The 27,653-nt window shown below is 39.6% G+C and overlaps 2 protein-coding genes across 2 annotated transcripts in view; both read right to left on the bottom strand.

Moving 5' to 3' along the window:
* F13B (coagulation factor XIII B chain) overlaps positions 1–12,324 on the bottom strand; it is a 29,718-nt gene extending 17,394 nt beyond the window's left edge. The window contains exons 1-6 of the mRNA XM_008268712.4: positions 12,196–12,324; positions 7,605–7,805; positions 5,040–5,225; positions 4,268–4,444; positions 3,720–3,896; positions 2,133–2,312 (exon numbers count right to left, since the gene is read on the bottom strand). Coding sequence (XP_008266934.1) covers positions 2,133–2,312; positions 3,720–3,896; positions 4,268–4,444; positions 5,040–5,225; positions 7,605–7,805; positions 12,196–12,262 — 988 coding nt within the window. The 5' untranslated portion in view covers positions 12,263–12,324. The remainder of the gene's footprint in view (positions 1–2,132; positions 2,313–3,719; positions 3,897–4,267; positions 4,445–5,039; positions 5,226–7,604; positions 7,806–12,195) is intronic.
* Positions 12,325–22,369: 10,045 nt separating this feature from the next.
* ASPM (assembly factor for spindle microtubules) overlaps positions 22,370–27,653 on the bottom strand; it is a 53,165-nt gene continuing 47,881 nt past the window's right edge. The window contains exon 29 of the mRNA XM_008268710.4: positions 22,370–22,680. Within this exon, the coding sequence (XP_008266932.3) occupies positions 22,578–22,680 (103 nt within the window). The 3' untranslated portion in view covers positions 22,370–22,577. The remainder of the gene's footprint in view (positions 22,681–27,653) is intronic.

Below are 27,653 nucleotides of genomic sequence, written 5' to 3' on the forward strand. Positions count from 1 at the left end.
TTTTGCATCAAAATAAATATCTTTTTTTTTTTTATTTTTTGACAGGCAGAGTGGACAGTGAGAGAGAGAGAGACAGAGAGAAAGGTCTTCCTTTGCTGTCGGTTCACCCTCCAATGGCCGCCGCGGCCAGCGCGCTGCAGCTGGCGCACCGCGCTGATCCGCAGCCAGGAGCCAGGTGCTTCTCCTGGTCTCCCATGGGGTGCAGGGCCCAAGCACTTGGGCCATTCTCCACTGCACTTTCCTGGCCACAGCAGAGAGCTGGCCTGGAAGAGGGGCAACTGGGACAGAATCCGGCACCCCGACCGGGACTAGAACCCGGTGTGCCAGCGCCGCAAGACGGAGAATTAGCCTAGTGAGCCTCGGAGCTGGCCCCAAAATAAATATCTTTAAATTCCAGTTTTTCCATTGTGGGGAGCAATCCGGACTAGACTAAGTTACTCGAATTAGGACTTATTCTATGCATCTGCTCTCCCACAATATGGCGCTGGGAGAGAAGTAAACAGCTTCCGCACAGCTGCCTCCAGTTCAACCAATTAACTGTAGGACTTGCTCCTGATTGGAGAGCAGCGTACTCAGCCGAGTTGGGATTGGCGGAGGAGGACTATAAAGGAGGAGAGAGACGGCATGCACCAGGAACATCTATGGGGAACATCTAAGGGAACCCGTGCAGCCCCCGAGAGAGCCGGCCGGCGGTGTGCCGCTCCCCTGCGGAAGTGGGGAATGCGGCCAGGGGGAACTGCCCTTCCACGGAGGTGGAAGGGATAGTAGCCAACCCGGGAAGAACCAGCAGCAAACCCGGGGAGGGCCGAGCGGACAGAAAGAACAGCGCAGGGTCCTGTGTCGTTCCTCCACGAAGAGGGGGAGCGACATCCATGAACTTTTTTATGCGTTTTTAAAAAGATTTATTTATTGTGACTGGCACTGTGGCATAGCAGGTTAAGCTGCCTCCTGCAGCACTGGCATTCCATATAGGTGCCAATTCTAGTCCTGGCTGCTCCACTTTCCCTGTTATGCACCTGGGAAAGCAGCAGAAGATGACCTAAGTCAAATCTTGTTTTCTTTTAAAGATTTATTTGAAAGGCAGAGTTACAGAGAGGCAGAGAAAGAGAGAGAGAGAGAGAGAGGGAGAGGGAGAGGGAGAGAGAGGGGGGGGGGGGAAGAGAGAAAGTCTTCCATCTGCTGATTCACTCCCTAGATGCTTGCAATCAGAACTGTGCCAATCTAAAGCCAGGAGCTTCTTCCGGGTCTCCCACATGGGTGCAGGAGCCCAAGGACCTGGGCCATCCTTCACTGCTTTCCCAGGCCATAGCAGAGAGCTGGATTGGAAGTGGAGCAGCCGGGACTTGAACTGGCGCCCATATGGGAAGCCAGTACTACAGGCAGTGGCTTTACCTGCTTCACCACAGCACCAGCCCCTCAAATCTTTAAAATGTATTTACTTATTTGAAAGCAGAAGCAGAGTTACAGAGCAAGAGAAGGAGAGACACAGAGAGATCTTCCATCTGCTGGTTCATTCCCCAAATGGCTACAATGGCTGGAACTGGGTTGATCAGAAGCCAGGAGTCAGGAGCCTCTTCCTGGGTCTCACAAATGTGTGTAGGCATCCAAGGACTTGAGCCATCTTCTGCTGCTTTCCCAGGCTATAAGCAGAGAACTGGATTGGAAGTGAAGCAGCCAGGACTCGAACCAGCACCCATATGGGATGCCAGCATTTCAGGCTATTGCTTAAACTGCTGTGCCACAGAGCCTGTTCCTTACAAAGATTTATTTATTTATTTGATAGATAGAGGGTTAAAGAGAAAGAAGGAGAGACAGAGAGAGATCTTCCAGCCTCTGTTTCACTCCTCAAATGACCACAAAGGCCAGGGCCGAGGCAGACAGAAACCATGAGCCGGGACTCCCACATGGGTCACAAAGGCCCCCACTTGGGTCATCTTCCACTGCTACCGGGAGCTGGATTAAGTGGAGCAGCTGGGGTGGGGGAGCTTCAAACCAGCCCTCATACGGGATGCCAGCATCGCAAGTGGCAGCCTAACTCACTATTCCGCAATACCGGCCCCTCCATGAACTTTTTGAAATGCCCTCATATGCACATTTCACTTTAGGGAAACCTTGTTCAAGGTGTTACAAACCAACGCATTTTGGAGGTTCTGTCCATTTTCCATTTTCACAGCGTATTTCTTCTGACCCCTGGATCTCAAAATTTAGTTCACATTGTATGTGAACTGTTTCTCCATGACGGTAGGTTGTTGAATGTGTTTGAATTTTGGAGTTCAGAGGCACAGGTGGAGGAGGACATCGAGTTCTTCTTCCTTATGGAAAAGCATCCGCATAATTGCCAGAGGTAACACAGATTTAGTGAGAATGCAAACTGAGCCAAGCACCATAGAAAGGTGGGCAGGGAGAGTCTAGGAGCACCCCTTTCACCCCAACCTCCAAATGGGCACTGACAGGCTCCGGGCAGCAGAGGAGAGCAGAGGAGGTGGCTTCCTATGTGACTGTGTAGACACAATCATGTCTCAGAAGGTGAAAGGCCCTGCTTGCTGGGACACTCTCTTCCCTGCCACACTGTGTGTTTCCCAGAGTAGACAGCCCTGAGGCAAGGGGCAGGCAGCTGCCACCCCCAGACAGCCGGCCACAAGCTGGGGCTCTCAGCTCAGCAGCCTGCAGCGCATGAACCCTGCCAAGGACCCAGTGAGTTTGGGAGAAGACTGTAGCTCAGTGGAGACTGGCCCTGCCATCCAACACCCTGCCTGCCACGTGGTTCCGCTCTGAGGCCGTGGAGCCAGTGTCTACGGTGACATAGACATTGCTGCTGAGTGGTGGCTTTGCACAACTTGCATGACGACAATGATAAAGCAGCAAGCTTTTCACATGCATTCTCTTCTTTAGCACTAAAGCAACTTATAAAGTAGGGAACACAATGTGAAAAAAATTCTAAAACTCATGAAGTAAATACTGCAAAGAAGAATTAGGTGGTAGATCTGTTCTTGATCCCGTGTGTCTCTGAATTAAAATATTCTTAATTATTCTAAAACATTGAATATTATTTTCCTGCTTATTCAAACATTTTGCTCATGGTTTTTAAATCATTAATCACATCATAGTAATTGTTTCTTCATGTTTCCTCTGCTAGATTATGCACTTCTTCATATCACACTGTAGTGTGTGAACTGGCAAGCACACCACCTGCTTAGAACACATCGGTTGACAGAAAGGTAGCCTCGGCTACCTTTTGGGTGGCCCTTCTTAGATGTGTTTGGGTGACCCTTCTTAGACGACCTAGTTTTCCATTTTCACTTCTGGATGATATCATCTGCTTTTTCAGCTCTTTCCTCCACTGTTTTAGAGATCGAATTCTCTCATCTGGAAATATGTGGTCAGTTAAGAAGGAACCTTCAAGAGGCTGCCTCAGTCACTGGAGAAGTCGAAGGGAACTCGCCCATTGTAAGAAGAAATTCAACTTCATAACTGGTATTTTAAGATGTTAAATTTAAGATATATCTACTTGGCAAACTAACAGAAAACTGAAGATTTCTTCCTATGAAGTATATGGCAGATGGCTGAAAATAGTGCTGATTGAAAAGACGTTATCTGTTTTTAAAATAATATTCAAGAATTAGATAGCACCACAGACATTTTCTTCAGCACTCACAGAGAGGAAAGCTAATAAAGACATGGGATTTTTCCTGAGCAGGGTGTGAAATATGAACACTTACCTTCACATACGGGAGATTCTGGGTACCAGCCAAAGTTGTAACACTGAATTAAATCAGGTCCACTTAGGTAATAATTTTCATGACAGAAAAATTGAATTACATCTCCTTCTTCATAGGTTTGCTTTACAGGATGGAAATAACCATGTTCTATTAATCCTAAAGGAGAGCATTTTAATTCTAAAAATGAAAAAATAAGTTATAAGAGAAGGTTTAGTTTTCCTGCTAGGACAAAATTTCCTTACAACTTACATACCATATCTGGTACAGAAAATGATAAATTTGCCATAATCTGTTTAACTGATTAAAGCTTATGAATTCATTTAGCATTTTTATTTGATATAATTGGGCTTTTCTTAAATTAATTATTTGAGCTAAAGGATTTTTCAGTTTTAAACTTTCAGTGATCAAAACCTACTATGAATATAATGAAATTCATGAGCAAAAACCGAGTATAGAAAATGGAACACAACTCACATGACAAACTATAAACATTTTGTGAGGGAAATTTTTCAGAGTGAAAGCAGATTTTATTTGACAGGAGAACCTACTGGTGCACTTTGGTGTGACCGACCACCCATGTGGGCGACACTCCACTTCCTCTGTCTTCTGTCCTCCAGCCGTGTAGTAGCCAGGAGAACATTCATACTGCACGCTCTCCTTCACTTTGAATGTTTTCTGCATTGTGGAATAATTTCCATTGTTCAATTCAGGCACCAAACAAGTTTCTAAAAAAAAATTGAAGTTAGTTATTGACAAACTTCATCAATAACCTAGAATATTAAAGAGAAACTCCAAATATAGTTTCAACCTTAAGAATACAAGGCAAAATTAATGCTTGGCAAAATGGAAAAGTAGTCAAAAATTGCCTTTGCTTCTATTCTCATTTTTTTTACACTCTGTGAATTGTGGATACGTACAACTGAAACAATTTTCATCACACTAACAATGTGTATGTTCAAGTATTGGATGATTTTTAAGTATATTTAACATCAGTTTATAGTATAAATAATGTGCAAGACTTATATTTTTCTGTAGTAAAGAAAATATTGATTTACATATGCTGCAAGAAAAAGATTAAAGCCCTTTGATTTTATTCCATTCAAATACTTTTCTGCTAGTATGAAGTTGGACCCACTGGAGTAGGATTTGAGAACACTCAGACTAAGGAAACATTTAGCATATGAGAAAATATAATGTCAACTTCTCACACTTGCAGAGACAAAGAAAAATAAATGATATAAACATGCTTATCAGTGTAAGAATGGACACGCCTCACCAGTTTTCCCCTATGGTTTTAGGAAATGGTGCTCCCACACATACCATGAAGCTGCCTGCAGGCTGGAGGAGAAGACCACCCATCTGCAAGACACTGAACCACCTCTTCATCTTCCCCTCCAGTGGTTTTGTATCCTGAAGCACAACCGTAACGCATGTTCTCTCTGACTTTGTACGCCAGTTTTGCATCCGAGATGTAACCATTTCTCAGTTCAGGCTTTGCACATTTTTCTATGGAAAAATACATTTATTTTCTTAACCTGATGACATTATCTTTCATGAAGTTGTAAAATTAAGACAAAAATATAATATTATTCTCAGTTGAAATATGAAGTACAATGGAAAATAATAATATTTCCTTCACAATTCTTTGATTTAATTTAATTGTGGAAACATTTTGCATTGATACATAAAATTTCTTTGAAAATTGATTCAAGTTCACATTGAATTTATTTGCATTTATTAATTTCAGACCTTATAGTCATTCCTACTCCTACCACACCTACTTTTAGAAAATATATCCAGAGGGGCAGTGTTTGGCTAGTAGCTAAAATGCCACTGTGTTACGCTGGAGAGCTTGGGTTCAATACCTGGCTCTGAGTCCTGACTCCAGCGGCCTTTGAATGCAGACCTTAAGAAGCAGAAATGGCGGGACAAGTAGGTGGGTCCCTGCCACCTCTGTGACGACCTGCACTGAGTACCTGGTCTCTGCCTTCAGCCTTGATCCAGCCTTCGCCATTATAAGCATTTAAGGAGTGAATTAGTAGATGATAACGCTCTTGATCTCTCTCTTCTCCGTCTCTCCAACTCAACACACAAATAAATAAATGAAAATGTATCCATTCTTAATATTTTTAAAGGTACTGTGTTCTATGAGTTTTAACATCATGTAACAAAAACACACATCTATTCTATGAGTCCTTAAGTAGTTCTGCAAACTTAATATGAAAACGCTTTTTCATTCAGTCTTTCAGCAAGTATTTTGGGATCACCCAGCTACACAAGACTGAGTAGTCAGTACACACAGATTGTGACTGTAGGACAGATAGTTGCTGTGGATCTTAGAGTTTCCAGTGTTAATTTTTAGTAAATACTTGCTAAAAAACACATTAGATAATAAAATTATTATAGCATTATGGAGCTCTGTCATTTCTATAAACTACATTCAGAAAACCAGTTCAGAAGTGTTAGGAGACTTGTCTAAGGCTAATATTAGTTTAAATATATTTCCTATTTTCTGTGTGGCAGAACACTACATAAATGATTTAACTGAAGCAGTATTCTATCTATTTCATAGATAAGAAACCGACCATCAGGATGGTATATAACGTCCCAGTGTTGGAGCTGAATTCACTGGAGGTCAGCCTGGCTGCAAAAGTTGTATGTTAACTGATATGCTGATCTTTTCTGGCTTCCATTTCAATCTTCTTTCCTACATACTCAATTAGTTAATAAATGTGACTGTTTAATTTATTTCTATGCTCTAGTTGTGCAAGGGATTTATTTGTTAATGTGAATCTATGATCCATGTTAATCCTAAAAGTGTAATGCTTAAATTTATATTTTGTCCATAAGTCATAGAATGGATAATGGATCTGTTTACTAGATATGTCAACCATATTAGCTACCACACTGAACCCCTTCTTCTAATAAAACTGACTCAACTGAGGACAGCACTGGGGCATAGCAGGTAAAGCCTGCAGTGCCTGCAGTACCGGCATACTATATGGACTCCGGTTCAAGTATCAGCGGCTCCACTTCCGATCCAGCTCTCTGCTATTGCCTGGGAAAACAGTAGAGGATGGCCTAGGCCCTTGGGCCCCTGTACCCACATGGGAGACCCAGAGGAGGCTCTTGGCTTCTGGCTTCAGATCAGCGCAGTGCTGGCTGTTGCGGCCATCTGGGGAGTAAACCAGTGTATGGAAGATCTCTCTATCTCTGCCTCTCCTTCTCTCTCTGTATAACGCTTCCAAATAAATAAATAAATAAATAAATCTTTAAAAAAAAAAAAAACTGACTCAACTAAAGTCCTTACCTCAAAAAGCAGAGGTTTAGGGAATTCTTAGCTCAAGATAGATCATCTGACCCAATAGAAGACAACTGATAGTTTGACTACAGCATAATCTGACATGAAATAAAGGGATTAAGTTATCAGATTATCTTCTCACAAATCTGAATTCAAAATTTAGAAAAACATGATTTTTAGTGGAAATTATGAGAGAAGCTGGCACACAAAGGAGGAAGGGTTTTCAAAAGGATAGAGCACTGCTCCAACGATCTTGCCTTGCTGAGGCCGGTATTCAACCAGTTTTCTGGCTTCCGGAGCTATAAAAGTCCCTCATTACTGAAAAACCACTCAGCTGCCTGCACCTGCAATGGGATAACTTCCGCTCTTACTCTTACCCTCTTCACAAGGTATTATTAAAAACGAAGAAAGAAAATAACATTTTCATGAGAAAGCACTATTTGTGGATTTCAGAATATGACACTTTGTAAGAAGATGGCCAGTACTTTTGTTCTTGCCTACCAAAAGATTTAACCACTTTCCGTATTTCATTGATGTTTCTTTCTACTATCCGACTCAGAGGAGTCCTGCGCCCGCCAACTTACTGAAGCACCGCGGCTCTGGGGCCCAGCCTTGCGCGGTGCATCTCGTTTGTGCTTCGTGCTTCCCTGTTTCAGTCGTGTAACCAGCCAAGCAGAAAAATGGCAATTTTCTGTCTATGCTCATTGGAAAGTAAAAACTTTTAAAAGTGTAGTAATATTGGGCGATTCTTCCATTTTCCACACTAGGAAAGCCACAGCGTTTCTCTGAAATGAAGAAATGTGAAGATGAAAATAGAAAAACATCTAAAACCAGGAAATCTGTGATCAAGTGACATATTTTTAAACAACAACTCTGAGAACACTCAATGTGTACTTATTTTTCATTACTCAAAGTTTTGAGGAGTTTTTTATGACAGGCCTTCCTTTTTCCTTTTCAATCATAATTAATCTGCGGGGAACTCCAGTCAGCTCTGTCAGACACCATCAAATGGGCAGGCACCATCCAGTAGGAAATGCCATATGCTGTGTGCAAGTCACATATGGAATTTCAAAATTTCTGGAAGTCACACTAATAAAAGCACAAAGGCACAGTTGAAGACAATTTGATAACATGTTTTTGAACCAATATGCTAAAAATATTTTTTCATGCTCTATCTTTGGGGTTTTTTGACTTAGAGTGATTCTTTAGGAGGTTTCTGGGGTGTTACTAATGTTTTATTTCCTAACCTAGCTGCTATAAAATTTTATAAACATTTACAGAAGGTTATTTTATAATTTTTCAGCCTTATGTATGCATTATACTCTAATTAAAACATTTATTTCAGGGGCCGGTGCTGTGGCTCACTTGGTTAATCCTCCGCCTGAGGTGCCGGCATTCCATATGGGTGCCAGGTTCTAGTCCCAGTTGCTCCTCTTCCAGCCCAGCTCTCTGCTGTGGCCCGGGAGGGCAGTGGAGGATGGCCCAAGTGCTTGGGCTCCTGCACCCACATGGGAGACACAGAGGAAGATCCTGGCTCTTGGCTTTGGATCAGCACAGCGCCGGTTGTGGCGGCCATTTGGAGAGTGAACCAACGGAAGGAAGACCTTTTTCTCTGTCTCTCTCCCTCACTGTCTATATCTCTACCTGTCAAATAAAAAAAATTGAAAAAAAAACATTTATTTCAAATATCTATTTTCATGCTGGATACCTTAAAATCATAAAAATGCTTTAAAGAGGGAAACCCTTGAGCACCCCCTAAAGTACACTGGGAAGAAACCGCAGTCAGGGGTCGAGGAAAGCCTGGAGCCAGTGGGACTACTCTGGCTTCAATACCTTGGTTAGTCACTGCCGACCCTAATGCCACCCTGAGACGTAAAACAACAGTGCCAGCCCAGGGCTGGGGGGAGTGGGAATGGGTGATGGGTAGGAAAACCACCAGCATCTAACGGAGCAGAGGAACAGATTAAAAAACATGGACAGAACATGCTCCTGAGAATGCTTCTTGCCATTTTCCATACCCAAGCACCAAGAGTTGGCAATGAGAAGGCGTGAAACAGCAGAATCATGGACAGAGCACAGGGAGGTTCCCTGAGGGGCGTGATTGCCGGTTAGGGACAGGAAGCTGACAGTGGAGAATACGAGGTTGTGGCTATGGAAACTGTGCTGGAACAAGTCCCGCACCATCAGGACAGCCACAGTCCTCATCCAGGTAGCTTGTAGGCCTTGGACAACATGAAACCATGAGAAAAAAATGAATGAAAACTTGACAATTTCAACCTCGATAAAAATAATGTCAGCAAACTGGACACTCAAGACCAGACAGAGCAAAATTAATGGAACAGGTAGATGGGGAACTTCAATATTGTATGTCTGAATACCTAAGGGAAGATGCAGGTCGTACATAAATGGCAATAAAGAAGAAACAAGTAGAAAGGGTGATTATGAAACAAATAATACTTCATTAAAAAGTTACCCATTAAGCATGGAAAATAAAATTGCTTTGGCCAAATAATACACTAAAATATAAAAGTTATAAGTTCTTACTTTATGACATTAGGGCACTCATTTTCACAGTTCTAGAGGAACTGTTTACCTGTATAATTCATAGGCACAGGAACAAAATCAGATACTATATGGCAAGATTTAATGAATCTGATTACATCAAAATTAAGGATTTCGATGAAAGTCACTGTCAACCAAATACACAGATAGAAAGTTGTGGCATAATAGGTAAAGCTATGACCTGCAGTGCCAGCATACCATATGGGCACCGGTTTGAGTCCTGGCTGCTCCACTTTCAATCCAGTTTCCCACAGAGGAAGATGGTCCAAGTCCTTGGACCCCTGCACCCATAGATCAGCTAAGCTCTGGCCGTTGTGGCCACTTGGGGAGTGAACCAGCAGATAGAAGATCTCTCTTTCTTCCTCTCTCACTCTCTCTCACTCTCTCTCTCTCTCTGCTTATACCTCTCTGTAACTCTGCCTTTCAGACAAATAAATAATCTGTTAAAAATTTTAAAATGAAAGCTTTGGAAAAAAGAATTTGCAGTGTCTAAAATTGATAAGTATTTGTTTATTTAATACATTTGTATTCATGTAAACAGAACAGATTTCATGTATTTCATAGATACAACTCTAAGAAAGAAGCTAAAATTATTAGTTTACAAAGAACTCCCACAAAGTTCTGTAAAAAAGCATAAGATACAAATGTAAATCAGAAGATCACAGAAATCTGAACAATAGAGAAATATATGAAGAAGTGTACAACTTTGCTAGAAGTCTGAGAATTGCAAATAAATGAAAGTGGGATATAACTCTGGGCAACAGCCTGGCAAATAGTATGAAAGTGGATTAAATGATGTGCTAATGAGACAATAGGAATCAACAACCCACAGTCTCTCTTGGAGACAAGATTGAAATGGCCAGTCTGCAAAAGAATCTGTCACTATGTACTCACAGAAGAAGAATCGACCCATCAGTCATGCTTGTGAACTCATCCAAGCTGAAGAAATTCTCAGAGAGATAAAGTGGTTACATGACAGCATTCATCTCAGTTATTTATGGTTAGGTGGGAATTAGAGTAATTATCATTATCTTCTAACTATCATTAGAAGAGTTAAGAGAAAAAATATGAAACATTGTGTAGCCGTTAAAAGCAACAAAATAGCTTCAGCAAAGTGGGAATATTTTTAAACAGTAGATCAAGTAAAAATAAAACAGAAGATAAAAATCTACAGTAACTTCTCACTTATGCAAATATAAAATATATACACAAAGCAAAACATGCTTCACAAAGGTTTTCACATATTTAAAAACATGTCAAAACATTATGGGTTCAATGGGAAATGAAATTCAAGAGCCGGTATAAAGAGAAAATGTCTAAATCAAAGTGAGACCTCTATAGGCCAATAATGATAGCCTTCCACACAATGAGAAATGAAATGGACTGACTTCTTCAACACGATGTTCCCAAGAGGGGCCAGGGAAGCTTGGGAATCATGGTCTGTCTCTGTCTTCCAGTACTTTTCATGTTTTTGTTTGTGTGAAATAAATTATAGTAGTATACTAACTAGAAAATTAGGTAGGCATTGTAATGTCTTCATGGTATAGATAAATAGACACTTATACCAGTTGATATTTCCCTTCATGAAATCAAAGGTTATCCTAGTGTGAATTAAATGTATCCAGTGAGATGAATTCTATGTATATCACTTTGATAATTTTAATTGCAATACTTTTTATGTTAGAAAAGCTATGGTAATCTATTTAATAATGATAACTTACAGGGTATTTTGCTTCAAGAACTCCTTAAGGCGTTTATTTTAAGAAAAGCCTTCTTTCTGTGGTTTCCGACTTTGTGTAAGTCACTCTTACTCACACTGTTACTTGCCTAGGTTCTTAACCCTGCAGCTTTGTAACACAGCAGCTGTTCCCGAATTTACACACAGCCCACCCGTCACTCTCACACTAATCCTACACAGCAGCCAATCTGCCATAAACATTTCTACTAGTTAGGGAACCTCTTGGTATCCACTTGTCTGGACAGTTCTGATTTATACCTGTTGTCCAAACACAATCGAGCCCTGTTTTCTTTCCCAAGTGTCCCTGTTTGTATAACCAATGACATGGTCTTCCTAATAACCACTGCTTCATGACTCCAACTAACGCATAGGTCATTGGGATAAAAACCAAAGAGTCGTGAGTTGAAAATCTTGCTGATGCTTTACTGTTATTTCTTTTTTATAACTTCCCACAGTATGTTCTATCATATGAACAGATTTCTAAAAGTGCGAAAATCTGGCATTGTCAAGGATGGATTCCAGCACGAAAGTAGAATATAGGTTAACATGGTTAACATGCAACTTCTAAACTGCCACATGACTAGCCTGCCTGAAAATACTTTAAAGTAGCTTGTGATCGCCTATGGCCTCAAACCTGGGGACACAACGGGCTTTGGTATTGTTTTGCTTTTCTAAATTATGCTATGATAAAAATAGCTTACTTTTTCCCAAAAGAAAAAAACTTACTAAATACTATGACAAGTCACATTTATAAAAAGTATGTTATAAAATTCATATATCGAAATGAAAGAATATATTAAAACTCAAGTTGTAGGAATGTTAGACTTTCCATTTATATTTTTAGAGAATAAAGAATATTAAGAATTAATTTTTACCTTCTTCTGCATGGAGTTCTCCTGAGATTATTAATATAATAATAAAAGCCAAGTCTTTCAAGCTCATCTTCAGTGGTGTGCCTCATAGAGTTTTACAGTTTTGAAGCACTAGGGACTCATTGGTAAGTACACAGTACTTCTCATGAAGAGAAAGTTAATAATTTACAACACCTATGTAAGTCCCTTTGTACCAAGTCTTATCCTTTGCTGAAAGTGTTTTCAAATCATGGAAAATAACACAAGCACATTAGTTGCCATTACTTTTCATACCTGAGTCCAATAAGAGCATGATAAGCAATAAGGGTGACAATAGCGGCAGCATAAATAACCACCAAAGACTGTGTAAAAAAGCTGAGTGCATTTCCACCGTTAATTCCCAGTTGTGAGCTCATAGAGTAAAGTTCAACGGTGGCCACTGATATTTGCTAATATTGATCAAGCAAAAAGACGAACTTAGGAACATGAGATAATGGATGCCTGATGTTAAAATGTGTTGTTCTCTAAATGTGTTGTACTCTAAATCCTATTCTTTAGAGAAATAAGTGATCTTACTTATAGAATGGTATTACTAAAAATAGTAATGTTGAACATTTAGAAGGCTTGAATTATGTGGCAAACGGTAAGATAAATGTGCTATATCATCACTCATTCCTGAAAAGATTTTAATGCCCACCATATGCTAGGCCATCTCATAATCTTGAGGTGGATAGTAGTGAAAAAAAAATGCATTAAAACTATTGCCGTCACAGAATTTACATTCCACCAATTTAAGGTGGGAGCTTCATTATTTCAATTTTGTAACTTAAAAATTTTTTAAATCATGTATATATTTTCACTTTATCTGAAAGAGAGCGAGAGAGAAAGACAGATCTCCCAGCCTCTGGTTCACTCCCCCCAAATGCATGCAACTGCTAGGGCTTGGCCAGGCTGTTGGATATTCCGTTTCATGGGGAGTGAGGTAGGCAGGGACCCAGGTACCTGAGCTATCTATCATCTGCTGCTTTCGCAGGGTGTGCATTAGCAGGAAGCTGGATCCAAAGCAGAACAAGCAGTTAAACCTGGCACTCTGATGTAGTGTGTGACCGTCCCAAGCAGCATCTTAACTAAAATTTTATAACCACTTCATTGAAATATAACACATATACAAACACATATATGTATATATACACATGTAACATATGTATATACATACATTACAAATATATAAAATATATGTTTTGTGCTTCCAACAGAATTACAGGATAGGCATAGAATAGACATTCTTAGTCCAACAGAGACATAGGAAAGACTAACTGATCCCCCCAGTAAGTCTAAAACCATACAGTGAAAACATTACATCTTAAGGTTTGGAAATAATCTTTGACCAGATGTTCGACCTTTTGGCCACATTTAGGCAGAAGTTGGACTCCCCACTGCTCCAGGCAGCCTTATTCTCATGGTTTTGCTGGGTGCAGCTCATGGAACAGATCTCATGGGTCGGAGTCACTTGCCTGGGGCTCTCCCAGGCTAGAGTTTCCCCCTGGAGGCCCTACCATTTGGGCGGTCTATGGAGAAGCCACCCCCCTGTGGTTCTGCTGGGCATTTCTTCTGGGCTCATGCTGGTGGCCCTGTCTGTGGCAGGTCTCTTTCTGGGCCTTGTAGCTCTCTGGGGCATCCTTTCAAATCTAGATGGAGTGTCCCTATAGCATGGACACTCTGAATGCCAGTGGTGACACCATCATGTACACACCACAGGCTGCTCTCTGAAGCTGGCCTGAGTTGCACCAGAATGCAGACAGCAGAGCCTTGAAATCATTACAGCTCCAAGGCCCTGACATTCCGGAAATGCCTTCCCCAAATTCTGGAAATGCCATCAGGGCCATTCTGCCATCCACCGTTTTGATGAATAACATCTTCCTTCAATCTATGCGTATCTCATCAAATGTTCGCTTGGGCACGCCTTTAGTGTTCTCTTCTGAACACTTTTCCATTCTTCTTCTTTTAAAGTTTATTTTATTTAATTGAAAGACAGAGTTACAGAGAGAGGTAGAAACCAAGAGGTCTTCTATCCACTGATTCACTCCCCAGATGGCCACAACGGCTGGAGCTGAGCTGATCCAAAGCCAGGAGCTGGCAGCTTCTTCTGGATCTTGGACGGGGCCCAAGGACTCCAGCCATCATCAGCTGCTTTCCCAGGTGCATCAGCAGGGATCTGGCTCGGAAGTGGAGCATCCAGGACTTGAATTGGTGCCCATATGGGATGCCAGCGCTGCAGGCCGGGGCTTTAAACCACTGTGCCACAGCTGGCCCCAGTTTTTCATTCTTTACAACATGCCTAGCTGAGAATTTTACCTTCTGCTTCCTTTTTGATTATAAATCCTAACTGTAGCATTTCTCACCATTTACATTTTACTGAAAGCAGCCAAGCCACTCCTTGCCCTCAGCTCTTTGCTTAGACATTTCTCCCATCAAATACTCTGATCACGCCTATGTTCTATCTTCCACAAAGCACTAAGACATGGACACAATTCAGTCAAGTTCTTTGCCATTTTAGGACAATGGTCTCCTCTCCAGGAGAGTTCGAAGTTCATTTCCATTTGAGACTTCATCAGAATGGACATTGCCATGTATACTTCTCCCAACACTGCCATCACGGCCTTTTCAGGAATCTGAGATGACTGGCTTTCCTCCCCTTCCTCTTCTTCCGAGCCCTCATCAGAATCACTCTGAATTCTCCATTCACAGTAATGCAGGCTTTTTTATACCAGCATCTCCACATTTTAGCTGCTGCTCATTAACCAGTTGTGTTTTTTTTAAGATTTGTTTACTAATTTATTTGAAAGAGTCACAAAGAGGCAGAGGCAGAGGGAGAGAGAGGTCTTCCATCTGCTGGTTCACTTCCCAAATGGCCGCAATGGCCAGAGGGGGGCCAAGCCAAAGCTAGGAGCCAAGAGATTTTTTTCCCAGGTCTCCCACACAGGTGCAAGGGCCCAAGAACTTGGGCCACCTTCTACTGCTTTTCCAGGCCATAGCAGAGAGTTGGATTTGACATGGAGTAGCTGTATGGGATTAAAGCCACTTCCATACTTTAGGTCTTTGTTACAGCAGCTCTCCACTCCTCAAAAACAATCCTCAGCCTATTCAGCCTGCTCTAATGAAACATCTTACACTGGGCAATTTATAAACAACAGAAATTTCTTCATCATGGTCCTGGAGGCTGTGAAATCCAAGATCAGGTGCCTGCAGATTTGGTGTCAGGTGACGGCTTGCTTCTTGGTTCGTAGTTGGTGTCTTTCCTGTGACCTCACTTGGTGAAAAGGATGTAGACGCTCACCCAGCTTCCTTCATAAGGCATTGATGCCACTCTTGGGAGCTCATTATGGGATCACCTCCTCATACCATTGAGGTTTATTATTTTAATGTGTGAATGTTAGGAAAATACATCCAGACCACAGCAGCTTCTTGGACTCAGCATGTTTTGGGGTTCATCTGTGTTGTCTAAACTTTTCCAAGAATACCCTGAAACAGAGTATTGAAGTTGAGGTGATTTGTTTAAAATCATAAAACTAATGAGATTGAGAGCCAGAGTTCAAAAAAAGTCCTTTTTGAAAAGTGAAGTTACATATTGAGCCATCAAAATTAAACATCTGAATTTTAGGCATTAAAAAATTGCTAGTATTTATTAGTGTTTTTTTTTTGTTTGTTTGTTTTTTTTTTTTTTTTTACTGGGAGCTGGGAATTCAACTCAGGTCTCCCACCTCAGTGGCAAGAACCCAATTACTTAATCCATCATTGCCGCCTCTTGAGGTCTGCAGCAGGAAGCTGGATCAAAACCAGGCACCCTGACGTGGGATGCCAGTGTCTTTTTTTTAAGATTTATTTAATTTATTTGAAAGAGTTACAGAGAGAGGTAGAGACACAGAGAGAGAGGTCTTCCATCTTCCATGCTGGTTCACTCCCCAGATGGCTGCAACGGCCAGAGCTGCACCAATCCAAAGTCAGGAGCCAAGAGCTTCTTCCAGGTCTCCCATGTGGGTGCAGGGGCCCAAGGACCTGGGCCATCTTCTGCTATCCCAGGCCATAGCAGAGAGCTGAAGTGGAAGAGGAGCAACCAGGACTAGAACCAGTGCCCATATGGGATGCCGGCGCTCCAGGCCAGGGCTTTACCCCACTGCACTGCAGCGCCAGACCTGCTAGTATCTACTAGTTTCAGTAAATATAGTAAGTATATTTTGTCTAAACATCAAAGTAAACTAAGATATGTGTGTAAGGTTTCAAATATTATAAAAATGGAAAGAGTTTATTACATTTTAGGTCAGAACACAGATAATATCATTTAAAATGCTTTTAAAAATTATCAGTATCTTTATGCAGTATAACTTCGAAGTTCACATAAAATGAAAGTCTGTGTTCCATACTTGTTCCTCAGCTAGCTGGTTCTCCTTCTCCTGGAGGAAAATCATGCTCCCAGTTTCCTTTGCACTTTTCCAGAATTACCATATGCATATGAGTATATGTACATTCTAACTCATTTCCTTTTCACTTAACAGTATACATTGAAGACTGACTGATAGTAATGCAAGTAATTCCTCGTTTATGACTACATAGCCTTCTAGTATGGACATCTTATTTAAAATTTGCTCATTGTTGCTGGCTAATTGTCTCTAATATTTTATTATTGCTAAAATAGCTACAATGTCAGTACTGCAATGCTATTTTGCATGTGTGAATATATAAGTAGTTTAAATCCTGTGAAATGTGCATTTGTAGTACAGATAAAACATTATGTCAACTATTTCTCTGTGAACTGCTTGTTTGTGTTCTATAGAGCTGTTTGTTTTATCTAAAGAAGTTGTATTAACAGGACCAGTGCTGTGGTGTAGTGAGCTGAGCCTCCACCTGTAGCACTGGCATCCCGTATGGGCAACAGTTCGTGTCCCGGCTGCTCCTATTTGGGGCTAGGCGCCCACATGGGACTGTGAGGTGCCCCTGGCCTCCCTGCAGCCCCCAAGGCTGCCTCGGCAGAGTACTCACAGGCGGCTGGCTCTGCAAGCACCTCTGCCTCTCTGTGGATAGGACGGACTGGAAAGACAGTGGATCCTCGTTGCCCCTTGTGTGCTGGGACTGTGGAAACACTGTGGCTGTGTGGGAGGGCGCAGTGTATGGCTGCATCTCTGGGCTCCACAGGCTCAGGGTTCCCTGACTGCCTGGGATGGGTCATTGCTGCAGGATCCATGCTCAGATGAAGGACTGCATGGATCCTTTGTGTGGTTCTTGCGGCAGCACAGATGAATATTGCACCTTCTAGGGCTAGTGCCCAGGCACTGGTCACCTAGGAGGAGAGGAGGTGAATATGAGACTATGCAACAGAGCTGATCAAATCTTCTCCTCTGATAAGAGAGAGAGAGAGAGAGAGAGAGAGATCTACCATGCCCAACTTGGTGTCACTTTAGATACTCTCCTCATCCTAGAGCACTGAACAGAGCTCCCTGGCCACACCCAGGACACGCCTCTGGGTATTCACTAAAAGAGCAAACACTCCACTAAGCTATAGAAGTATAATGCAAAGACAAATGCTATCTGAGAAAAAAAGGAAAAAGCCAAGAAGTATCTCCACAAATGCCTAAAAATAAATGTACAAATTCAAGAAATAAGAGTAAGAAAGACAACTTGATGCTCCCAAAGAAACACAATGTGAAGATAAAGAATGTGAAGATAAAGAAATTGATGAAATCTCAGAAACAGAATTCAAAAAAATTAACCATAGGTTACTCAGAAGTAATCAGAAGCAAATCTATGAATTAAAGAAATCCATACATAATAATCCATACATAATAAATTCATACCTGAATAAAAAATTTTCCCATGAAATTGAGATTTTAAAGAGAAATCAAAATGAAATATTAGAAATGAAGAATTCAATGGATCAAATAAAAAATGCAGTGGAAAGCCTTAACAACTGACTCGGTGAAGCACAAGAAAGAATATCTGAATTAGATGGCAAATGTTTGGAAATTTTACAGTCAGACCAAAAAAAAAAAAAAAAAAAGAAAGAAAGAAATTGGAAAAATTAAAACCAGTGTTGGAGATTTAGAGGATATTATCAAATGACCCAACATACAGGTCTTAGGAGTTCCTGAAAGCGTGGAAAGAGAGAATGGATTAGAAGGCCTTTTTAATGAAATAATTACAGAAAACTTCCCCAATTTGGAGTAAGAAAGGGACATCCTTACAGGAAGCACACAGAACTCCATATAGACATGATCAGAAAAGATCTTCACCATGATACATTTTAGTCAAACTTCCAACAGTAAAAGATGCTAAACTGTGCATGAGAGAAAAGCCAGATTACTTTTGGAGGATATCCAATTAAATTCTCAGCTGACTTCTCATCAGAAACTCTGCAGGCTAGGAGAGAACGGTGAGATATAGTCCAAGTCTCAAGAGAAAAAAACTGTCAACCCAGAACACTGTACCCTGAAAAGCTCTCATCTATGAATGAAGGTGAAGATCCATAACAAACAGAAGTTGAAACAGTTTGTTACCTCTTGTCCAGCCTTACAAGAGATGCTTAAGGATGTGCAACACATAGAAACACAGAAAGATAGTCATCATTATGAAAGAATGTGAAGGCAGAAAATCCCCCTCCCCCGTAAAAGTATGAAAGAAATCCAAACAATAGGAATATTCAGAAAAATGACAGGACCAAGTCATTACATACCAATAGCTACCTTGAATGTAAAGGGCCTCAACCCTCCAGTTAAAAGATAGACTGTCCAACACATTAGAAAATAAGACCCATCCATTTGCTGCCTACAATAAACACATCTCACCAACAAAGATACATCCAGACTGAAAGTAAAAGGATGGAAAACATGTTCCATACTAATGGAAAGCAAAAAAGGGCAGGTGTATTCATCCTAAAGTCAGACACAATAGAATTTATTTTATTTTATTTTTTTTATTTTTATTTTTTTTTGGCAGGCAGAGTGGACAGTGAGAGAGAGAGACAGAGAGAAAGGTCTTCCTTTTCCGTTGGCTCACCCCGCAATGGCTGCTGCGGCCAGTGCACCACGCTGATCCGAAGGCAGGAGCCAGGTGCTTCCTCCTGGTCTCCCAGGCGGGTGCAGGGCCCAAGGGCTTGGGCCATCCTCCACTGCACTCCCGGGCCACAGCAGAGAGCTGGACTGGAAGAGGGGCAACTGGGACAGAATCCAGCACACCGACCAGGACTAGAACCAGGGGTGCCGGTGCCGCAGGCGGAGGATTAGCCTATTGAGCCGCGGCGCTGGCTGACACAATAGAATTTAAGACAAAAACTGTTAAAAGAGACAAGGGCACTATGGGATGTCAATACAGGCAGCTTAACCCACTGTGCCACAATGCCACCCATTCCCTACTCCCTGTTCTATCTTTTCCATAGTATTTATGACCTTCTAAAATATTCAGTGACAGGGCTGGCACTGTGGTGTACTAAGTTAAGCCTCTGCCTGCGGTGCCAGTTTGAGTCCCAGCTGCTCTAGTTATAATCCAGCTCCCTGCTTATGGCCTGGGGAAGCAGTGGGAGATGGCCCAAGTGCTTGGGTCCCTGCACCTGTGTGGAGACCCAGAAGGATTAATATCCAGAATTTAGAAAGAGCTCAAGAAATTCAACAATAAAACAAACAATCCTTAATGTTAAGAAATGGGCAAAGGACTTGAACAGGCATTTTTCAAGTGAGGAAATTCAAATGACTAACAGACACTTCAAAAAATGCTCAGGATCATTAGTAATCATGGACATGCAAATCAAAACCACAATGAGGTTTCACCTCACCCCACTTAGAATGGTTCTCACACAGAAATCAACAAACAATAAATGCTGGTGAGATTGTGGGGGAAAAAGTACCCTAATACACTACTGGTATGAATATAAACTGGTGCAGCCACTGTGAAAGACAGCATGGATACCTCAGAAGTCTGAATATAGACCTACCATATGATTCAGCCATCACACTCCAGGGAATTTACTCAAAAATAAATCAGCATATGAAAGCATTATCTGTCCCCCATGTTTATAGCAGCTCAATTCCCAACAAACAGCTAAGATATGGAGTTAACCTAGGTACATCAACTAATGACTGGATAAAGAACTTAAAGTATATTTTCAGCACAGAGTAGTACTCAGCTGTAAAAAAAAAAAAAAGAAATTCTGTCTTTTCCAACATAATGGTTGCAACTGGAAAGCATTATACCTAGTGAAATAAGCCAGTCCCAAAGAGACAAATACCATATGTTCTATCTAACCTGTGGTAACTTATAAAGTATCTAAAATGTAAAGTATTGATGTGAAATGGACATTTTGCAATTGTCCATTTTGCCCTTGTCTCTATTGTTGAGGAACAGTGTTTTTTTCTTCATACTACTTGTTACTCTTTACTTAGTGTAGGGTTAACCTTATGAGTATAAAGTAATCTGAAAATCTTTGTAAAAACTGAGTGGGAACAAGAGAGGAAGAAGGGTTAGAGCATGGACAGCAGGGAGGGTAGGGTGGCAAGTATCATTGTGTTCCTAAATCTGTATATATGAAATACATGAAACTTGGATACCATCAATAAAATTTTAAAAAATGTGCAAGGAAATTTATAAGGCAGATGTATATTACTCAAGACCCTCAGAGCAGTGATCACATTGCAAATTAGCATGGATTTTAAAAAATGTAGGAAAAATGTTTCACAAGCATGCCAAAGCAGATTAAATGAACATGTTAAGATGAGATGGAGTACGAATACATCAAGTCATCAAGGACTGGGAAGTAAAAATCAGTGTAATGAAATCACCTGATGCTATAATCACACCACTTTGTGTCTTTCATACTTCACATTTTATCTTGCCTGATATGATTGTTTCAGGACTAGAACTACACTTCTGTGTACAACAGTGATACCAGTGACCCCTAACATAATACCCCTAGCATTGAATTTGATAGGATGGTTCCTTAAAGAAATTAGAGTGTATCACAACTTCACTCCAGATTTCCAAATTAAGGCTGTGGCCCTATCATTCCTTGCCTGGCAAATGGAACTTATTTCTGCAGGAATGACAAAGGGAGCGTCCAAGTCTGACAGATGTTATTGCCTGCTTTAGGAGCAATTAGTACAGCTGAGTCAGGGGAGGAAGTGTGTAGGTTGAAAGCCCATTAAAGTTTTATAGTTGAGATCCAACGATAAAAGAGCTATCTTAAAAGCTGGAAGTCGTCATCTTGCATGTCTAACTACATCTAAATATTTCTTGTACGACTACTAATTGGATATAGCCACCTTAGGATAAATTTGTACCAATAACATCTTTCATGCTGATCAATTATATCCTAACAGTATTACCAAAATGAAATTACATCAAGATTTTGTTAAATGGAGGAGAAAAATAAAGCAATGAAAGGATGAACAAAAAATATTGTTTGGAAAACAGTAGGACAAATTCCTAAAACTATACTGGAACAAATTTTAAAAAGAAAGAAATAATTTTAAAATTATCAATTAATTTCTATATACTCTTTAACAAACCAATATATTTAGATCATGACCAAATTATAAACACATAACTGCAGTCTTATTAATTGAGCTTAATCCTTAAACTGTTGTAGTAAACAGCCTTGCCTCTTCTAGCTACTACTGTTTTTCTCCAAATAGTTAAAGAACTTTTATGGCATCCAAATATGGAGACTTTGAGACTTTATCAGATGTCAAACAGAATTAGACTTTCTATAGCCTTGGAAAACCACAAGCTAATGTTTCAACATTGAATCACTTCTAGGTCTGTGGTATACAGATAAAGACATTTCTATTATAAGCAATACTATGGGTTATAATTTAAAGTGGAAAGAGCAATCAGTTCAAAATTAATGACTGTTAGAATATACAGTGGCAGGTGGCATTCTTTTTAACTTTCCCAAAGGGGCTTTCTTGCCTATGTGGATATTCCAGCCTGTCAAGGATACAAATGAAGATGCTGTCCACAGGCATTTGGGGGTTTATTTTATCCTCTTCTCACTTCCAAGTGAGTCAACAGAATCTTCAATTTGCATTATTTGTTTTGGAAAAATGCCTTAACATCTATAAAATAGAGGTATAAGCTAGTTTTTCTCCTTTCAGAAAATGACTCATATTTAAACCAATATAATACTTTAATAGGCATGAATAACAAAGCATGATAATAATTTTATAATGTAATAGTTTATTATATACATAAGAGTATTAAATAAAACAATGAAGACCGTTTTGTTTTTGTTATACATATATGCATTTTTTTAACTTTGATACAATGTTCAATTCTGAAAGTTGTACACAGAAAGCAAAAAATACTACATATTCATGATTAGTTTAAATTTTTTATGCTGTATAAACTGAAAATGTTTACATTTACTAATAAGGAATGCCAAGTGTATCCATCACCATTTGAATAGCTTGTAGGGGATTCGTGACTTCTTCCATGTTATCTCTTCTCAAAACCCAATTTGGTTTAAGTCTGTTAAGAAAAAATATGGTATTAATAAAGTTCTTCTCTTAAAACAGTTGGCTTCAATTGTTTTCCATCTTCATTAAAATGTGGTTTTTCTTGAACACATCATTTTCCTTACAACTTTGTCAAAGAGGTGGGAAGGGCTTCATATTGTTGCTTATTACCAGTTCCATACTACTGCTATGGGACAATGCTCCTCTATACTTCTCTCCATCCTTCCTAAAAAATGATCTTGGCTTCCTTGATGCTTATTCTGCTTAGCTCCATCATTGCCTTTTGAATAGAACCAGACTTCCAATGTCTTGTTCTTTGTACACCTGGTTCTTGGTTCTCAGCTCCTTTCACCATCTCACTACAGTCAAAACCCACGTGGCCCCAAAGCCAACAACCTGGTCAGTTTTTGTCTCTTTCTGTTCTACCTCAACCAATTCTTTCTCATGTGGTCCCACACTAGACCTCCTCCTCATCATCATCATCATCATCATCATCAGAAATACACCATCACTAACATCTCAGTTTGAGACTTCAATTCTCCAACCAACATTTCTGATTTATACTGAACCAATCTTCCCACCACACTGAGCTTTCTAGTTCATTTGACCTCAATATGTTCCTACCATTCTTCAGAATTTTGGTCTCATTTCCCTCTGTCTTTATTTATGTGCTTCAATATAATCCCCTCTGCAAATATCATGACCTGTTTATCTACTACAAAATTCATCTAGAAAATTCTATTCAGATTCTAAATAGAACCAAAATATCTTCCCATACAGCTGAATGTTGCTAAATAAAAATTATTATACAAACAGGCTGACTGATTTTATGTCAAGAATTTCAAATCTGAAATGGGCACTATGAAATTGACTCCCTTTCTCTCAAAGATGACTATTTTCTTCCTTTCCTTTTTTTCTTTTTTTTTTTTAACTTTTATTTAATGAATATAAATTTCCAAAGTACAGCTTATGGATTACAATGGCTTCCCGCCCATAACGTCCCTCCCACCCGCTACCCTCCCCTTTCCCACTCCCTCTCCCCTTCCATTCACATCAAGATTCATTTTCAATTATCTTTATATACAGATCAGTTTAGCATACATTAAGTAAAGATTTCAACAGTTTGCTCCCACACAGAAACATAAAGTGAAAAATACTGTTTGAGTACTAGTTATAGCATTAAATCTCAATGTACAGCACACTAAGGACAAAGATCTTACATGAGGAGTAAGTGCACAGTGACTCCTGTTGTTGACTTAACAAATTGACACTCTTGTTTATGGCATCAGCAATCACCCTAGGCTCTTGACATGAGCTGCCAAGGCTATGGAAGCCCCCTGAGTTCACCGACTCTGATCATATTTAGACAAGGCCATGGTCAAAGTGGAAGTTCTCTCCTCCCTTCAGAGAAAGGTACCTCCTTCTTTGATGACCCGTTCTTTCCACTGGGATCTCACTCGCGGAGATCTTTCATTTAGGGTTTTTTTTTTTTCCCCAGAGTGTCTTGGCTTTCCATGCCAGAAATACTCTCATGGGCTTTTCAGCCAGATCCACATGCCTTAAGGGCTGATTCTGAGGCCAGAGTGCTGTTTAGGACATCTGCCATTCTATAGGTCTGCTGTGTATCTCACTTCCCATGTTGGATCGTTCTCTCCCTTTTTGATTCTATCAGCTAGTATTTGCAGACACTATTCTTGTTTATGTGATCCCTTTGGTTCTTAGTCCTATGATTATGATCAACTGTGAACAGAAATTGATCACTGGGACTAGTGAGATGGCATTGGTACATGCCACCTTGATGGGATTGAATTGGAATCCCCTGGTATGTTTCTAACTCTACCGTTTGAGGTAAGTCAGCTTGAACATGTCCCGAATTGCACATCTCTTCCCTCTCTTATTCCCACTCTTATATTTAACAGTGATCACTTTTCAGTTAAGTTTCAGCACTTAAGAAGAATTGTGTATTGATTACAGTATTCAACCAAAAGTATTAAGTAGAACAGACAAAAAAAATACTAAGAGGGATAACATATTAGGTTGTTCATCAACAGTCAGGGTGAGGGCTGATCAAGTCACCATTTCTCATAGTGTTCATTTCACTTTAACAGGTTTCCTTTTTGGTGCTCAGTTAGTTGTCACCTATCAGGGAGAACAAGTGGTATTTGTCCCTTTGGGATTGGCTTATTTCACTCAGCATAATGTTTTCCAAATTCCTAACAGGGATCACTTTTCAGTTAAAATTTAAACACCTAAGAATTGTGGTTGTGGTTTCACAACTGTAATGGTTTTAAAACTCATTAAATTGTATACTTAGAAAATGATATTGGCAAATTTAACCTCTATCAAAAGAAATAAAGAATCTGTTCATTCATATGTTAGTAATAACTTTAAAACCTAATGAATAATAAATTCTAATAATGCATTAAACTAAAACCATATGTAGAAACGATACATTAATGAACTTTAAGCAAGTAGACTATTTTTATGCTATACTGTGAAACATGTATGCATAAAATCAATTTCTAATGTTATTATACATTTTATAATCAAAGTGAACTCTGTAACATCTGTCTTCACTCAGGTCAAGAAATGGTGAATTGTCAACACCACAGGACTTATTCCTAATATGCAGAAGTTGTGAGGTACATAAAGGAAAAGAGAGAGGGAAAGGAAGGAGGGAGGTAATTAAACCTCATGATAGCTCACCAAAATAAATTCAATCTTTTTGTTAAGGTAAAATCAGAGCATAATAAATCAATAATTTTCTGATATAATTTTCTATTTCAGCAAAATATTAAGTCTCAGCTGAAGTTCTAGTGTTACAAGTTTTAGATCATTAAAAAACTCATGAATATTAACACACTTGTATCTTATATCAGTATTATAATTCTACTTTATACTATCTAATAGAAGAATAATACTAGAGTCCTATAAAAGAAGACCAACACAAGCTTCATAAAGAAAATTTATCACATTTTACACTTTAAAAGGATAGGGCTTATTATATGCAAATTAAACCTCAATAAGGCTATCTTAAAAAATACGTAACTGCAAGGTCAAAGGTTAAATTACCATAAAAGTTCTCCACACTCTCTAAATTTCTGAATGTTTATCAACAAGGAACAGTAATATAGTTTGTAGTCTGACACTAGTCTGTCCGTGAGTCACACCCTGAGTAGCATTAAAAAGGACTGAGTAACTAGGGTTTTATGGAATGAAATCCTGTTTAGAAGATGCTATGTGCCACAAGACACAGGTATCTGCTTGTTTTAGTTTTTTCTGATATCAGGATACGTCAATAGATTTGATTATTGTTATCAGATTCAATCAATATATTCAAGTGTTTTGTCAGACCTCCATGATCATGGCCTATAGCAGAGAACTCTTTTATATGTACAAGACACAGTCTATAAGAAGAAAGATGATAAACAGTTGATTCTTTCCCTTCAGTTGTGAGGTGACTTCACATAATTCATGGAAAATAGAATTAAAAAATTGTTTCAGTGCAAATTTTTGAAATCTAGGCATAATAAAGGGTCTTCAAAAAGTCTGTGGAAAATGCATATTATGAAAAAACTATGTATGGCTTTTAAAAATCTTTGCATTGAAAATTTTGCACCAAAATAAGCTTATCTTTAATTTCAATTTTCCTGTTAAGTTTTTGAAGTACCCTCATATTTGGCTTTATGAGTTGTTTCTCTAAAATCCTCTAAAGGCCTTCTTTGTTCTTTAGTATCCAGACATAAATTTCTCATATGCTGAGTTTCATTTGTTTTCAATTCTCATCTGGCACATGTCACTACATCAGCATTAATTCCACCTTGCTAAATCCAACAGGCATTTTTTCATCTTCATTTAACTTGAGCTCTCAGCAGTATTCCATATAGATGATTGACACACTACTTTCTTTAGAATATTTCCTATGTGAGTAGCAACCTCTTTTAAGGGTCCCTGGCTGGCTCATTCTCTATTTGGTTCTGGAATAAGCAGAATTACACTGGAATTAAATTTGGGACTTTGCTTTTCTACATATTCTCTTCCCTCAAGGTGATCGATCACATTCATGTCCTGGCCTTTAAGTGCTACCTGTATTCTGAAACTAATGATTTCCCAGTTTACTTCTCTAGCACGGGTCTGACTTTTATAATAGGTTTCTCAGGCTTATCCAAAACAAAATCCATGATTAAGCGCCCCTCTCCAATATATTTTAACCTTTCTTTAATTCTTACTTTTACTTCTCATCCTTCAGGACTCACTTTAATTATTACAAACCTGAGACAATTTCCTGGTCACCTGAATTCCATGTTACCCTATCTTAGTAGTTGTCAAAATCTTTACTATTTTGTTCCTTTATTTGAACATTCATGGTCATTCTCTTGACCTACAGAGTTCTATGATCTACAATAAATATAACTTCAGTACCTGGTAGTGTCTACAGCTCCAAACCATTTTTACTCCTTCACAGTGACAGAGGGATCTGTCTGGTTAATCAGGTTAAGCGGGCACCTATTTTTCTCTAAACTTCTAAATCAACCTATCTTAAACTATTTAAATATATGGTCTCTACAGGTCTGAAGTAGGTTGCATAGTGGCCCCCACAAAAGATATATCCATGTCCTAGTCCACAGAACCTATAGATGTTATCTTATTTGGAAACACTTTTTGCAGATATACTTAAGGATCTTGAGATAAGATTTTCCTGGATTATGTGAGGTGGGCCTAAATCCAATGACAAATGTTCTCATATGAGACACAGAGGATGAAGAAAGAGAAGGAGGCCATACAAAGATTAAGGGCAGGAAAATGACTTCTATAGCCACAAATCAAGGAAAGCGTTGAAGCACCAAGAGCTGAAAGACTCAAAGAAGGACTTATTATACACTAGAATCTCTGCTAAGAAACATCTTGATTATGAACTCTTGGTCTCCAGAACTGTGAACTAATACATTTCCATTGTTTAAAGCCACCGGATTTGTGGTAATTAGT

The sequence above is a fragment of the Oryctolagus cuniculus genome, chromosome 13 (genome assembly GCF_964237555.1).
Source record: "Oryctolagus cuniculus chromosome 13, mOryCun1.1, whole genome shotgun sequence".
In the NCBI taxonomy this organism is placed as follows: domain Eukaryota; kingdom Metazoa; phylum Chordata; class Mammalia; order Lagomorpha; family Leporidae; genus Oryctolagus; species Oryctolagus cuniculus.